We start from the raw sequence: 15,251 nt of genomic DNA, 5'->3' as shown, positions 1-15,251 counted from the left end.
AATTCTAAGAAATTCTCAATACCTTGAATGTGAAGGTTTTAAGAAAAGGAGTAATTTCAGAGGCTTAAAACTTTGGCTCAATAAAAGGTATGCTATACAAAACTTACCAAGAGATATACATACATGTATATGTTTATAACTTAAAGATCATGAAATTTATAATTCAAACTAAGTTTTAGTAAATCTTTACATTAATATGGATTTTCTCATGAACCAGCTGTCAGTTATGTTAAATGGAAATTGCCAATTAATCCAATGTACTCATATCACAGATTTGCTTTCTAACCTCAAAGGACTCTTGGATTCCATGATCAAAAAATATTTTTATTGTGATGCAAATTAATGTCTCATGTTCACTGATGTGCCAAAATCATCAAACATTTATTGGCTGTTCCTTGGTACACAACTTCCACAATAATATTAACAATAGTTATATTGTTATCTACACTTTGTTAGTTATGAACATAAGTTACTTCCCTAACCTACATTACTGGTTGCCTTTGTTAGAAAACCTTGGAACAGTCAAGCTCAGTTGCCTCAAACACAGTCAGAGACTTTTTGTTGACAATATTTTTAGTAGAAATTTCATGCCTTAGACAAACAAATTCAACATACAATTAATCTTTCTTTTTTCATGATTGTTGTTGCTGTTTTTTTTCAGTTTTTTGCTCTGTTTTCGTGACTAATTGCTGTAATTTGTTTTGCTGTTTTTATTCTTACAAAACATTTTTGTAAGAGTTCCAATACTTGTGGATCATCCACACACTTTGCAAACATTTGGCATGCAGACAAGACAGAGGTAGTCAATGTTCCCTTGAGAAAAAAACACCTTTTAAATGACGAATTCAATTTACTTTACTTGAAACTCTGATCTGAAAATATTTGTCAACAAGACTTGTTAGCAGTGAGAAGTACCAACCAAGTTTCCTTTCATAACTTAATTTCTTAAATGTCCCAATCACTGGATCTCGCAAAAAATAATACATATTTTTATTTTTGGTGCAAAGTACAAGTCCTTCTTTATATAAAAATTAAAATTGCAAGTCACACTTCAATAATAATAGCTCTAAAGTTTACTTGTTGTTCTTCTCTGTCTGTCAGCTATCAACAAAATTGTTTTATACTTCGGGCAGTGCATAACTATTTGTGGACCAGAGTTCCAACGCACCTCTGTGATCGCATATAGTTACTTCTGTCTCTTGTACAAATGTTTCTCCTTTGTATGACGCACTCTACTCTGTTGTCAATACTGCTTTAAGTTCAGTGGAAACGACTGACTGAGAAATCGAGATGGCGGTGTTGGAACATGTTGCTGAACGCTTGCTACGGTCAAGCTTTGTAGATTTAGGTACTGGTACACTGGGATCATCTATGTATCTCTTATACTTCCTAATGTGGTATCCTTCTTTTATAAATATGAGGGTAAAAGACGATTTGTAGTCGCATTCAAAACTGTGATTGGCTTGTGTTATTTCTCACCTTGGCCATGAACACAACTCAAGTGAGTTTCGAGTCTTTGTTTCCTCGACAACTTTCGGCCACAAATCGTGCATTTGTAATACGATCGATTCTTGTCGATTATTTCTACATAGAATGAGCTCACATCATTATTTATATCACCAAGGTATCCATCGTCAAGAAGCAGAGAACCGGTCGGAGAAGTCAAAATAAAGTTGAGCGCTTCACCTAACACTACAATCAGCAAGCCAGCGGATTCATTTTGCTAGCCAATTACAAGTCCCAAAAGATCCACGTGATCATGCCCGTGATCGGAAACAAAGATGACTCCATTTGGCGCCCATCTTTGAATGTACTTTTCATCGGTTGATCGTTTTTCTCAACTGTTTTGCTTAATATAACATTTCTAAAGGTAGCTTTTATTGTGGTTCAATGGGAGAACGAGAACAGCGTGAGTGTTGCAAAAGAATAGAAAGTCGTTGGCGCCGTGGAGTTAAAAGAAGGGACAACAGTTGACATATTGACTGGTACAAACAAGGGTCGAGTGGCCATCTGTAAAGCTACGATTTTGAAAGTTTGTGGTGAGTAAAAATTGCGATATTCGTTACGTGATCAAAATCTTATAAAAGAATAGATGTAGCGGGTTGAATTAAGCTTACATAACGCTCGGCGCAACTGAAACTAGAATAATTCTGAGAAACAAATCGGTCACTTGCATCCCGTAGTTTCTTAAGCTTATGCTTCACAATGAAATAAACCTATCAGTAAGGTTTCAAAATTCCTCTAGTCACGTTTGGGAACATTCAAGATTCATAATAGGAACTGTTATTAAACAAACCTTATTACATAAAGAAGCCCTCCTTGGTTAAAACAAAATAATGTATTCAGCCCTTTTTTAGTAAAATGTATGAGAGAGATGTACTAACTCCAATATAAAAGTCACTCAATATAACAGAGATTTCTCAATTTGAGAATCCAATGAATGCCCTTTTCCTCATAGCCATCTTAAAGGGCTGGTCTGAGCTTTAAATATATATATTTAAATATGTTATTTTTTTTCAAATTCAGATGTCATGGAACCCAGATACAAAATGGTCAAGCTTCTTGTAGACAACCTCATTCAAGGCCAACTCATTGTGAGCCCAAAAAAAAAACCAACAGCAGCTAAGTTTGCAGTTTAGGATAACTTCATTCTAATTTATTATTACAGTTACAACAAGATTTTAATCAAAAAATCAATTTTATTTGTCTGTAATTAACCCCTTCACTCCTAAGAGTGCTTGGTTTTCAAATATAATTTAAGATATTGTATTTTATGAAAAAGAATCAACAGATTTTATTCACAATTTGTGTCAAACCAAATTTAATGATTGATTAGGACTACTTTATATGAATATCTGTAATTTAGGATTAATCTGTATGAAGTTTTCAAGAAAAGAAAAATCAAATTCCATCCTAATATTACCACACATTGATGTTAATAATGAATCAAAAATATTTTACATGTAAGCCTTATTAAGCTTTTAAATAAATTTCATTGAATACTTGAATTTTAGCTGGGTTTTTTTTTAATTTAAAGTATTTATTTTATATCATTAGCCTAAAAATTTTTGCTTAAAATTCCCAGTAATTTTTAAACATTCCTAAAAATTCCCAAAAATTCCTAGGAATTGTTTAGACTTACAGCTTTTCAGGGAAAGTCATTGGTTCTCTGAGTTGGAATTCCTAGGAATTCCAAGTCCTGTTGGCTATAAACTGGAATTTCTGGGAATTTCTAGGAATTTCTAGGTTTTTAGAACCAGAGTTGTTATGGTTGGGAATTCCTAGGAATTTCCAGTCCGAATTTACCGTGAAAATTCACACTTTTATTCCTAGGAAAATCCTAGGAATTCCTAGGAATTCCAAAAGCCATTTCGCAAGGGAATTCTCCCCTAAATATCCTGTTGATATAACTACTGGTGGAATTAGCCCAACTAATGACGATATTACAATGCAGAGTATCGCTTAGGGCCTTTGACAAAGATCTTGTTCTTAATGATGAATTAGTGAACTAATTTCGAATTCTTATCAGCATGAAAGTAACTCGTCCCATTTGAAAATGGCTCGTGTTCCTTTGTTAGTGAAACTGGCTTTTGGAAAAGATCCCTCGGGAAAATCGAGCTATTTTTCACTCATATCTGTTCATAATGTGATTGTATGTTTTTCTTGGAGTGCCGCGGTTCTTGGAAAAGTCGTTTGGCCTTACGCCTTGGCCTTTGGTCATTTAACAGTATGAAGATTATGCACAATGCCGTTAGGATGAGAGGGTGTAAACATGATGTCGCTTTTTAAGCTTTCCCTGGAATCAGGCTATGTGACAACGTATTCGGCACTAAGGGCAGTTTGTCAGTACACAGTGTAACAAATTGCAATGCAGGCTCCTTTTTTCGCAACTGAACACTTGGATGTTCTTACAAAGAAGAAAGTCAAACTTTATTACAGAAGTCTGTTGAAATTTTTCACCTGATCGAAATTTAGGCCCATAAACTTAGTTAACCCTTAAACTCCCAAGATCTCATTAGTAATTCTCCTCACTGTCTGCTATACAGTTCTTGTGATGTTAGTTTAGAGAATTTTGTAGTGGATCTACTTATAATCCCCTTACTGATATTTTTCTTTTTTCTCATCAGTTGTCTGCTTGATGTTGTATTGATATTGTAAGGAGAAATTCTGTCTTGGTCACTCATGGGAGTTAAAGGGTTAAGTAAGTGTTTAAAATGTCTTTTCTAACAAGGAATTTCAGGCCATGGGCCATTCAAAACAACGTCTATGATTCATATAACTAGTTATTTGGTGTTTTTCCTCTACACTCTACAAAAAAATCTCAGAAAATCTATCACTACATCATACCTACCCAAATAGGTGCATTGCACCTCAGGTTGTCACACAGTTTTGCTGCAGTTTGATTTTAGTATGAATATTCTAATGAAAACACATAAACGGTTATAACATTTGATACAACTATTCAATTATCTTAAGAGATTACCATAAGACAAAGCTAGACACGAGACCTCCAGAAATGACTTAAGGGCCGTTGAAAATAGTGGCAGTCTCAGTTAAGCCTTAAGAGCACCTATGCATCAAAGGGGATTGCTCTTTAATTCTAAATAAATGACATAATTCTGGTATTTACATAAGGCCACAAAATTAGTAGCACAAGCTCCAAGCTGCAACTAGAAAAAAAGTTGGGTAAATTTGCAAAGTAAGTTGCCAATTTGGCAATCTAATTTTTGGTGACTTGTGCTAAGCAATTGTGTCACAAGTTGTAATGTTTTCACTACTGTTATTCAAATATGAAGTCAAATTTAGATAGAAATCTTCTTAAAATATTACTCAAGCTAAGTCATCATATTCTATTAAAAATTATCTCTTTTGGTATCCAAGAAAACCAAATTCAGCCACAAACACACACTTTGCTGTTATTGGCTCTGTGCATCATATAATATTCAAAGTGTCTTCTTTAATTTTTTTTCTGGCAAAAAAAATTCGGTGACCAATTTGTGGTTTTTGGTTTTTAAGTGACTTTGAAAACATTTCAGCTAAGAGTACTAATTATACAAAACACCCTAAAAACTAAAATCCATCCAAATTTGATATGGTAATGAACTGATGGATTGCAATTGCACCAAAAAACAAGGCAATAAAAAACTATCCTCTTTTATTTTACAGAGGAGTACAATAGCATAGTCAATTTCTGTTGTGTTGTAATAAGAATAGGATGTGTCATTGATCAAAATTTCAACAACAAAAAATCAGGGGGAAAAACAATTTTCAAAATATTGATTATTTTACTAACTTCACACTTTAACTCGTCTTGTTTTCCTCAAAAACCAAGCTTTTCTAATTGTTTTTCCAATTGTATCCATTTCAAACACAGGATGCTCTATACCCTTGACACTTTGCCAAGTGTCAGACTCTGGTGTGCTATGCACTGAGCAGTTTTAGTAGCCCAGTGTCCCAGTTCATGTAGAATTCAATTATATCATTGCTGCTACAGTTTGCAATAATAATTTTGTTCTTCTCCGAGAACTATGCCCACTGGGCGTTACTAAGTAACTTTGCTTCTAGAAATTAATATTCAATTGTTATTGTTAGTGGCTCAATATTTAAAGATCTCTCTTTACTCCCTCAAGCTTGAGAAGACTCTCAAATAATCAGTCCTTATTTCAAACATACCAACAAATACTTAACTTAGTTTTTGCATTTCAGTTAGTTGTTGCAAAGATGCACCTTAAGGCTCTTAAACTCAGTCTGGTTTTTCTCATGTTACCCTATCACAGAAACAGATTTCTGTTTCCACCATAGAATTTGCCTGAAATAATAACGTTATGAAATATATATTTGCATACAACACTATAACTTAGATCTAAAATGAAATCGAAGTGTAAAATGAATTTTATGTCTTCTAGCATAAGCACAGTGACTGCTTTTGGAAACAAGTGGGAAAAAAATTTCTTATCATGTAAAAGCAGTACTATCTGATATTTTTAACCCTCTAACTCCTAAGATCTGATTGTAAATTCTCCCCTCTAGCAGCCACACATTTCCTTGCAAATTAGATATGAGAAGTTGGTGCTAGATGAAGATGACAGCTTTTACCTGATAAGCTTGAATATTCGCATTACCTGTTTGCTGAATAATGTATGGTATTATAGGGAGAAGTTTCATGTTAATCACTTTTGGGAGTTAAAGGGTTAAGGTATTGACAATAACAGCAATAATGATGATAATTAATGATGACAGTAATAATAATAAGACTAAAATTTTACCTTAATATTTCATTTTGGCAAAATTTGCCCCTATTTAACATTAATTTCCTTCCACTTTCAAATTGCGTTTATCCTGTAATGACAAATTACGATAACTGTATTAGATTTTTGCCAGTCTAGTTAGATTGACATGATATTAATTACACTCCAATAAATTGGTTTTCCTTTCCTTATAAAATTAAAGAAACCTCTTGACCATCTTGAGACATCTCAAACACAGGACGCACTTTACCTTTGATACCTTGCCATGAGTCACTCTCTTTGGTGCGCTGGTTGTAGATTGTTAACTTTCTGTTATCGCAGTCCAGATAAAATTCAATGATGTCACCACTTTTACATTTTTTAATTGTACTTTTCTCAGTGTATAAGGGGTGGTACTTTTCTCCTGCCTCCCACATCCACTGGTCCTTACAAGGGCACCTCATTTCCTTGCTGACACCAACACCAAAGGAAAATCCATTAGAAACTTCACCAGATATTTTGGCTTTCCATGAATGCTTTCCAACTTTAAATGAAGAAGTACCAAAGACTGTGAGTCTTTCAGTCCAGTCTTCATCTGGGTCTGTGTCTTCATCAGTGTCTTCATCTGTACCTTCATCTGTACCATCATCTGCATATTTAATTTCTTTTACAACAGTTTCTTCATCTAGGTATTCATCTGATTCTTCATCTGTGTCTTCATAATCGTCTAGATCATTTTCCTCAAATGCCACATAAGTTGCCACCCTTGAATTTTTGTCCAACTGAATGAAGGGAGCTTCATGTTTTTCCGTGAAGAGTAGCCATCTTTTGATGGGCCAGATGCAAGGACTACCTTTAACATGACAACCATTCAATTTCACTGACAACTGGTACTGCACATCCTTTTGGTTTGGAGTAAAGTTGAAGCTGTAAGTTCCATTGCCAACATCTTTAGCTGGAAACTGAGCCGCATCATTAAATCTAGTTTTGCCTTTTGGTACACAAATTTTTATTTCACATTTGTCACCACCTTTTCTTCGTTTCTCTCCATTCTTCTCTTTCGCAGTAACTGTGAATTCAACTGGTTGCTTGATGATTGTATCATACATCACATCCTCTAAACCATGCCCCATAGTGACTGTTGATGTACCAGCGTCTGTACAGAGATTGGTGATGGTTCCATAGCTGGTTAACACTTGGTGAAGTTGTTCATCAGCATGAAACCTAAAGCCATCGTGTGCACATGGCTCTAGACGCCATATTTCAGAATTTAGTTCCTGTAATCGGTTGGAAATTTTTTTGCGCATGTTCAAAATTTCCACTTTGCTGCCATTTTCCAGAGCTTTCTCTGTGAATTCCACACTGCTTTGTACACTGCACAAGGCTGATTCTAGTTCCTCTTGCTGGACTTCTAGTGACTTCTGTTTGGCCTTTTTCAGTTCTTGCACACCATGAATTAATTCCTCACAGCGAGCATTCAGACAGGCTATTTGTTTCTGAAAAGTATTGGTCACTTCTTGAACAGTCTGTTCTGCATGCAATTCAACACTTCTCCTCATCTCTGAGATTCTATCGATTGCTTCCTTTAGTAACCCTGCTTTTCCTTTCGTCTGTAAAAGAATTTTCAACACACTTTCCTTTTTCTCTACAAAAGCATCTTTGACAAAAGTATACTTGTGTTTACGATGCTTCACAATAGTACAGTCTCTACAGATAGCTTCATCACATGTTTCACAAAACAGCTTCAACAACTCTCCTTCATGTTCCTTGCAGACACTGGGTTTTGTTAAAGCTACAGATCCCATATCTTTGGCTTCCTCAAGTGACACCAGACAGTGTGTCCTTGAGTTACGTCCTCGCTGATGTGCTTGGGTGCAAAACTCACAAAGAAAGTGGCTGCATGTGTTACATCTGTTGACAGGAGGGTCTCCACTATCACAAATATCACATTCCAGCTTACAACTTCCTGAATCTTCATGAAGTGAGACCAGGGACATTAAATTGTTGAGGAAGAAATTAACTGGCAGGGAATCAACTTTTCCCTCGGGAAGCTGGGTGAAATAAAACAGAAGCAAGAATGTGATGTCAAAATCTGCTGTTGAAATGTTTTTCTCAACTAATAAGTGTATATGTACAGAGACAGGGGTAAGGTTTGTACGAATTCTAAATCAAACTCCTTGTCTTTCTTATTACATCTTCTGGTCTCTAGCTGGTTCACAGAGCCAGTTCACAGGTCTTCATGCATGTCTCTAACATTCAGTTTGTTTTACAGTTCTTACCTCATTTACCAATGAAATCATTTGAACCATTAGACCAACGGTTGCGATTGAATAAAGTAGTTGTGCTCTATCAAAGTACACGCCAAGGGTACGCATATGACGCTGTAACTAGAAGCGACTGCATGGGTAACTTAATCTGATTAATTTTCTATCAGATAATTAAGGGATAGCGAAATGAAAATCTTGCTCAAATCTCTTGAAAATTGCATATTAGCAATAAGAGTTTGGGGGAAAATAGTTTCTAAGTCTCCCTTTTATTCAAAAGCGTCGTTGAAACCCCTTTATTTTTCGTTAAATAGAGATACATTTCAGTAACGCGATGGCGGCCGAAAAGCGAATTCGAGCATCCTCTGAAAAATCACATTTTCTGTACAAAATTTGCGAAAACGCAGCTACATCATGCCTTAACTTAATTTTTGTTTCACAAATCCTTTAATCTTCAAAGAATACTTGTGTAGCGTAAATTCAAACCTATCCTTTCACTACTCCAATGTGCACATGTACGTACAGTTCTACAAATACCCTGTAGCGGTGTGGCCGAACACTCAACGGTTTCACATCACGATAGCAAGGAATGATACATCACATTCATAAACTAACCTTTACACTAATTCGACAAGAAGGACAAATCAACTTCCAAGCGTTTCTTTTTCTATCGACCAGCCCTTCCAGACATATTTTGCAGAAGGAATGAAGACACGGAAGAACTTTGGGATCTTTGAACTGCTCCAAGCACACAGCGCATTCCAACTCCTTCTCTAAATTTTTGGCCAACGTTAGAGCTTTAGCCATCTTTGGTAAATCACCTTCCTCACGAGAAAAAAGGTGAAATAATCGCACAAGACAGCTCGACGCCCGAATGGAAAATATGAGCTTGTTAGGGTTTCTTGGAAATCGACGTTCTGGAAAGTCACGTGATAATTATGATGTCGATATCATGTTCTGCCCTTTTTTAACGTAGGTACGCAATGCGTACAAGTATATTCAACTAGTTGCATTTCGGAAGGGTTAGAAACTGTGGTTTTTTAATCACGTTAAAAAAAGACTTGATTGAATTGCTTTTTCAGCCGGAATTATAAGGGGCTAAAGATTTTCTGGCTACCTATGATCAACACTGGCTAAAACCCTTTTGGAACACCAAAAAAGAATCTTGCATGATTGATTAGTACAAAATAAGCCAATCAGCTACCTTTTAGCTTGTTGAGTTGGCTTTTCATACCCAAGAAGTTAAAACTGTCCAATCATCAAACCGTATCGTGACAGCTAATCAAACACAAACTCGTGAAGTATACAGGTTAACTTGATGGGTTTGAAATATACTGAGGCAGTCTGACTTTTCATTATAGAAGTTTGCAGAAGGTCAATTAGTACTAAGGGCCTTTAGCAGTGAGCAACGCGGAGAAGGACGTCGATAAAAAATTGAATTTGTTTTTAAAACTATGATTTTGCAAATGGCTGGATGCGTTCACAGTTTCTGAAGACGCCACAATTAAACTTCAGCTTAATCTATGTGAGCCTTATTGAGTTTCATATGGAAACTTCGATAATTCTCCGCTGAGGTTTCCGTTCACAGACCACGCAAATGTTTTTGATTTCACGCTGTCGTTTTTCAGAAGACGGCTGAGAAATGTATAAAGTTTTAAAATACACGTTCTGAGCTGTTATCCTGCCCATTAGAGCTTCTGTTTCGCACGTCCTCATTCATCATCACTGTCGCGTTTTGCGTTAAGGTCCCTCGAATAGTTACATTGGAAAACAAACTTAGCCGTGGTTACTTTGCTATCAAAGCAAAAAAATACTTATTTTCAAAAGAAATTGGTGTTTTGGCGCATTCTCCCGGGGCGCGAAATTAAATTCGGTCACAATGACCTAAAACAATGTATGTATTTGCGCGCTCAAAGTTACAATTACTAAATTTAAAGTAGTTGCTTTTAAAATCCCTTGATGGAAAACTTCAGAGTAACGAGATAGATTCATAAACCAAAATTGACAGACCACGTTATCATTTTTTCTTACCACAGTAGATGAATTTGTCATCGGACATAGCGAACTCGACACTACGTTCGAGTTGGCTACATGTTCGCTACTAACATGCCGAATTCGCTGTCTCTGTTAATTTACAGTTTTAATTTCTCTTTTAACCATAAACCACAAGCAATAACTGTAATTTATACTCCCAACTGCGTGATTGCCGTTTTTAGGAGGCGGTTAAACTGATCATATGCAAATTGCCGTCTAGTTTGCTTTTAATTGCCTCGTTAATTTTTGTGATTGTTGCGAGGTTGGATTTCACAGGTAAACCTGATTGTAGGGTGGAACGTATTGGCGACGTCAACAAAATTGTAAGCTTCTTTCATAGAAATGTTCCTCAAGAAATCTATTCCAGACCAAAGGTTAGAGGGGCTAGCCATTAACAGTCGTTTTTCTAGATCTGCCATAAAATGGCAGAGAAAGCAACTAATAAGTATCAATCTGCATCATTTAGAACAAGAAAAACCTGAACTAGCGTTAAGTTGACGTGATGTTTATTTAATATGTTCCAGTTTTCAGTTGCCTCGATTCAATTCGACGCTTGAACATATGGTTTCAATTTAAAAATAAAAAACTTAGTACACAAGTGTTACATGCTAATCTAATACGCTTAACACAAAATTCTAACTAATCTCAGTTTTTCCTCTTTTCTGTTGTAGGTCCAGGAACTCGGTCTCTAACAAGCATACAAAAACGACCGCGGCACGCATCGCCTTATCAGGAAACTTTTAGCCCTACCTTTTCTACCAGCTGAAGAAATTCCAACCACCTTCCACCGACTAGAAACTTAAGCAGTAATAGAACCCTTACAAGCCTTCACCCAGTATATTAACAACACCTGGATTAGAAGCACCATGTGGCTCCCGTCCTCCTGGAGCGTATTCCAACAGTCCGTGAGAAAAAAAATTACACAGAAGGGTGGTAACATGGCCTAAATCGTCGAGTACAAGAAAAATCACAGATCCCGTAATACCTACTCGTCGAGTTACTCTTAAAGGAAGCGAAACTGGCATCCCTTCAGATCCGCCTTGTATCGTAGAGGAAGTGGAAGAGGATCCAGCGTTGACAGTACCTTAACATACAAGCCCATCTGTTCGATGCGTGGGAGAAGTTTGAGACAGGAGACATTTCAGCAAACCGTCTTCTCAAGAAACCATCACACATCATCGCTTCGCGATTTTGAACTGGATAAAGGGAAACTGTTAGCTATTACAAATCACATATATCCTAAATGAAAAAATTTAGGTTATTTAAGGATTGTTGTTATCAAATGTACATGTACATAACCTAGATTCAATCAGCTTACTTCAAGGCCATTTTCGGGTTTTTCTACGATCGAGGTTTGAATGCGTCTTCAAGTTAAGTAGGATTTAGGATTTTATATGATAATAATTGTAATCAAATTAAAATTGTAGATGATAATTGTAATCAAAGTTACAATTAGTTAATAAGCTTTTCAAGCGCTGTGTGTAGTAGCCTAGATTTGGTACCTCTAGATTCAATTCGTTTGCATTACTCTTAATAGAAATCTTTTAGCGTGCATATAGACTGAAATTTATATAGTTTAATGATAAAGAAAGTACTGTAAAATGATTAATTTTGAGTCTTTTTTACTAGTTTTGTGCTTTCTCTCTCTTGATAATGCCGCTGTTCCGTTGGGTCGGGCTCGATGTCAATCACGGTAATATGCTATAAAATGGCGCCCATTTCAGGTTGAGTAAGGCAGATTTCTTTAAAACAAGATATTCGTTCTAAAAGATCGTCGAAGTAGAATGATAGAATGGTAGGATGAAGTAAGTAGTTTATTCGACATGTAAGTTGCGAACGCGAACGTAGCGTACTCGACAAGTAGCGAAACCGGCTGTTAGTAGTACTGCCTATCATCCAGTCAAATACCAATTCCCAACAAAGTTTTTTACTTCTATTTAACGTCCATCGAGGCGCAAAATAATTTATTAGCAAGGAAACTTTTTTTTCCTCAGGCTGAAAAGAACCCCATAACACAAGTCGATTGCGTGATAGGTCATGAATGAAGTTGTCAGTGTCCCGCGAGCTGTAACAGTTAGAATTCTCCAGCGAACAAACCACGGTCTGAACGGCCTGCTTGTTTGCACCGTCTGTATTCGGCAATTTGCGGTCGCGTCTAAGTATTAACGTGTGAAGCATGTACTTGAGAAGCCGATTTGAATTCTTGTGTACCCAAAGACCACATAGCTAAAAAGGTCTACTCTGAAGTCTTAGAAATTGTGGGTATTTGCTCAAGTAAAAAAAGGTTAAGCTGCTTAGCTTCATGCAATTGAAAGTAATTGTGAAAACGAATTCCTCGAAAAAAAGCTATCCGCCGACTGCCAGGTAACAGCTTTAAGCAGACCTTTAAGCCAACAGGCAGCAGACAGTCGGTAATCTGTCAGCAGGCTTGTTAAAAAGATATGAAGTAGAAGGAGAATGTAAGAAAGTAGGCGGCACTGGGGGCTGAAGGCTCCCACGCTAGGCAGGGGGTCTGAGGCCGCCGAGTCCCCCAGCGGGGTACAGGGGCAGCACCCCGTTGGGGGTCCAGGGGGCAAAGCCCCCTGAAGCAAAACGAATGTAGGGTTTTTCCACCAGCTGAAATTGCCTCTCCTTGAAGCAATTTTTATATGTTTGCACTATTCTAACTGGCAACAGTTAACATTCCTTTTACCTCTCTAAGAAGATCTAATCATTTTTATTAGTGAGTTAAAAAAAAACAATTTAGTAGTCACTTCTCACATGTGAGCATCTGTCATCATATTTTAGCAACATTAAGATTGGTTTACATGAGTTTGCATTTGATGTTCCTCTTCACAATCACAGAATTATTTATCATTTACTTGGTTTCCAAAATCAATAACATCACAACACTTAATTTCTAGATGGAATTTTTAAAACTTCGCCATTTCGTATGGTGGATTTGTGAAAAAACTTTGCCATTTCCTATTAAGTCACTTAGGACTGTCAACACTGTCATTCTGAGATGAATTTTGAAGGGGGTGATCTTCATCACTAAAACTCCATATCTGTGTCACTGTCACTTTCAAAAGCCGAGTCATAATAAACGTCAGGGAGGCCAATGGCTGTTGTATCAGCTTCTGCCTCTTCATTCTCAGCAATCACATTGACATCCTCATCCTCAGCCTCCTCGCATCCAGGTTCAACTTCCAAGACACTGTCTGTCTGAAGCTTCAGCGGCTTCCAGATTGGCTTCAGGCAGTGATCTCACAGTTGAGGTCTTCTTTAGTTTCTTTCTTGGCTTCTTTTTTTAACCAATTATCAACTGAAGATTTGACGACATCACTGGACTGGGCACTATCTGGGGCATTGATGGCAACTTGCATTAACGAATTCAACATCTCATTACTGAGACGGTTGCGAAACTATCTTTGTAATGTTTATAACACTCCCTCCTCTCTCTGGCCAAGCGTTGCTGCAAGGTTGTGAAAGCCCGACTTCAGCCACATACAGCAATTCTTCAGAGATTGAGGGGTGGAATATGCCCTCATTTTTAAGCAGGAAAGACATGAAGAATGTGCTGCTGTGACTTCCTATCGGCAAGCCTTTTAACTGCTCAGCAGACAGAAAAAACTTAACATGGAACCACTGACAGAGTAACTTGGTCTTCTTGTCTTCACTGCCAGGGAAAAAGTGATTGGCCAGTACTGTAATCTCAGCTTCTCCATACTCTTTGAAACTTTCCTCATTACTGGAGGGAAGAAGGTGAGGATCAAAGATAGCAAAAGCTTCAATGACCTTTGGATAGCTTCCAAGGCGATCCGTGATGTTGGAAGTTAGAGCATCCACATAGTTGATCAGAAGGGCTTCTAACTCCTTTCCACTATCTCTGCCAAATTTCAGGTCACTTGAGATGTTGGTGAAAGAGTCCATGTCAGACTGCAATTTCTCCAAAGGTATTTTGGTTTTCCTTTAATTCTCTAAGTGCCGAAACAGCTCAATTGACTACCGGTCGTATCATGGAGAAGTGAAAATTACCAGCTTGAAATTGTTTTGATAGAGAGGAAAGGACTGGTGGGATGGCATGGAGGATGTAAAGAGTACCAATAAATTTAACCTTCTTCAGTCTGCTGATCAATCCAATAGCTGTTGCATCATCGATCTCCTGCAAGGACCAAACAATGGCTTCATAGCTTTGCAATGCTGCAGTGACCGATGCATCAAACCTTAGCCACCTTGTCTGGCATGCTTTCTTTAAACACTTCGCTAACAGCTTCTTTGTCTTCTCTGTGTGGTTCAAATTAAGCTTCTTAAGTTGAATCTAACACTTTAGGAAACAAGCTGTTTTCTTTGGTGAGTTGTGAAAGTAATACCATAGCTGCCTCAGGATATCTTCCACCTCTTTAATAAACTGGAGCTCTTTGTTACAAAAATTCTCCTTATTAGCACCTTAGAAAATGTATGGAGGACAGTATTGAGAATAAGGATACTGAAGTTGGGGTGTAAAGGGTTACTCTAGTAAGAAAGTGACATCATGTGCTGACCAGTTTTAAATTGAAAAGTGTAAACCTCACTTATCTTGAATGGAGAATGGAAACTGACTTTGTCATGCATACTTAAAGCCTTTTGGATTAATTTGGTCAATTATATAATTCCTATACCCTCTAAGGACACAAACTATAGATGGTTAAGCACAACACCAAAAATGAGAACTTTCCTGTCATACTTCATATTTTTCCTTTAGTTT

General features: G+C 37.0%; 1 protein-coding gene, 1 long non-coding RNA gene and 2 pseudogenes across 2 annotated transcripts; 2 read left to right on the top strand and 2 right to left on the bottom strand.

Moving 5' to 3' along the window:
* Positions 1-1,770: 1,770 nt before the first annotated feature.
* On the top strand, positions 1,771-4,258 carry LOC149044212 (uncharacterized). Its single transcript, XR_016187597.1, has 2 exons — positions 1,771-2,039; positions 2,527-4,258. It is a non-coding gene; the product is annotated as an uncharacterized LOC149044212 (long non-coding RNA).
* Positions 3,909-9,446, bottom strand: LOC149044211 (E3 ubiquitin-protein ligase TRIM45-like). The gene is made up of 2 exons (XM_089209280.1): positions 9,107-9,446; positions 3,909-8,278 (listed from the first exon to the last, which is right to left on the bottom strand). The coding sequence occupies exons 1-2, from the start codon at positions 9,296-9,298 to the stop codon at positions 6,437-6,439; spliced, it is 2,034 nt and encodes a 677-aa protein (XP_089065406.1). The 5' UTR covers positions 9,299-9,446; the 3' UTR covers positions 3,909-6,436.
* A 1,151-nt stretch (positions 9,447-10,597) lies between these two features.
* LOC149044210 (uncharacterized) lies at positions 10,598-11,856 on the top strand (annotated as a pseudogene).
* Positions 11,857-13,431: 1,575 nt separating this feature from the next.
* On the bottom strand, positions 13,432-15,118 carry LOC149044209 (uncharacterized; annotated as a pseudogene).
* Between the last annotated feature and the right edge of the window lie 133 nt (positions 15,119-15,251).

The sequence above is a fragment of the Pocillopora damicornis genome, chromosome 6 (assembly GCF_964200805.1).
Source record: "Pocillopora damicornis chromosome 6, jaPocDami1.2, whole genome shotgun sequence".
Taxonomy (NCBI): domain Eukaryota; kingdom Metazoa; phylum Cnidaria; class Anthozoa; order Scleractinia; family Pocilloporidae; genus Pocillopora; species Pocillopora damicornis.
This window is presented reverse-complemented; position numbering and strand designations above follow the sequence as displayed.

Coding starts and splice junctions, on each gene's coding strand:
- LOC149044211 (XM_089209280.1), bottom strand. CDS start 9,298: ATGGCTAAAGCTCTAACGTTGGCCAAAAATTTAGAGAAGGAGTTGGAA. Junction 8,279..9,106: donor CTTGTCGAATTAGTGTAAAG/GTTAGTTTATGA, acceptor TATTTCACCCAG/CTTCCCGAGGGAAAAGTTGA.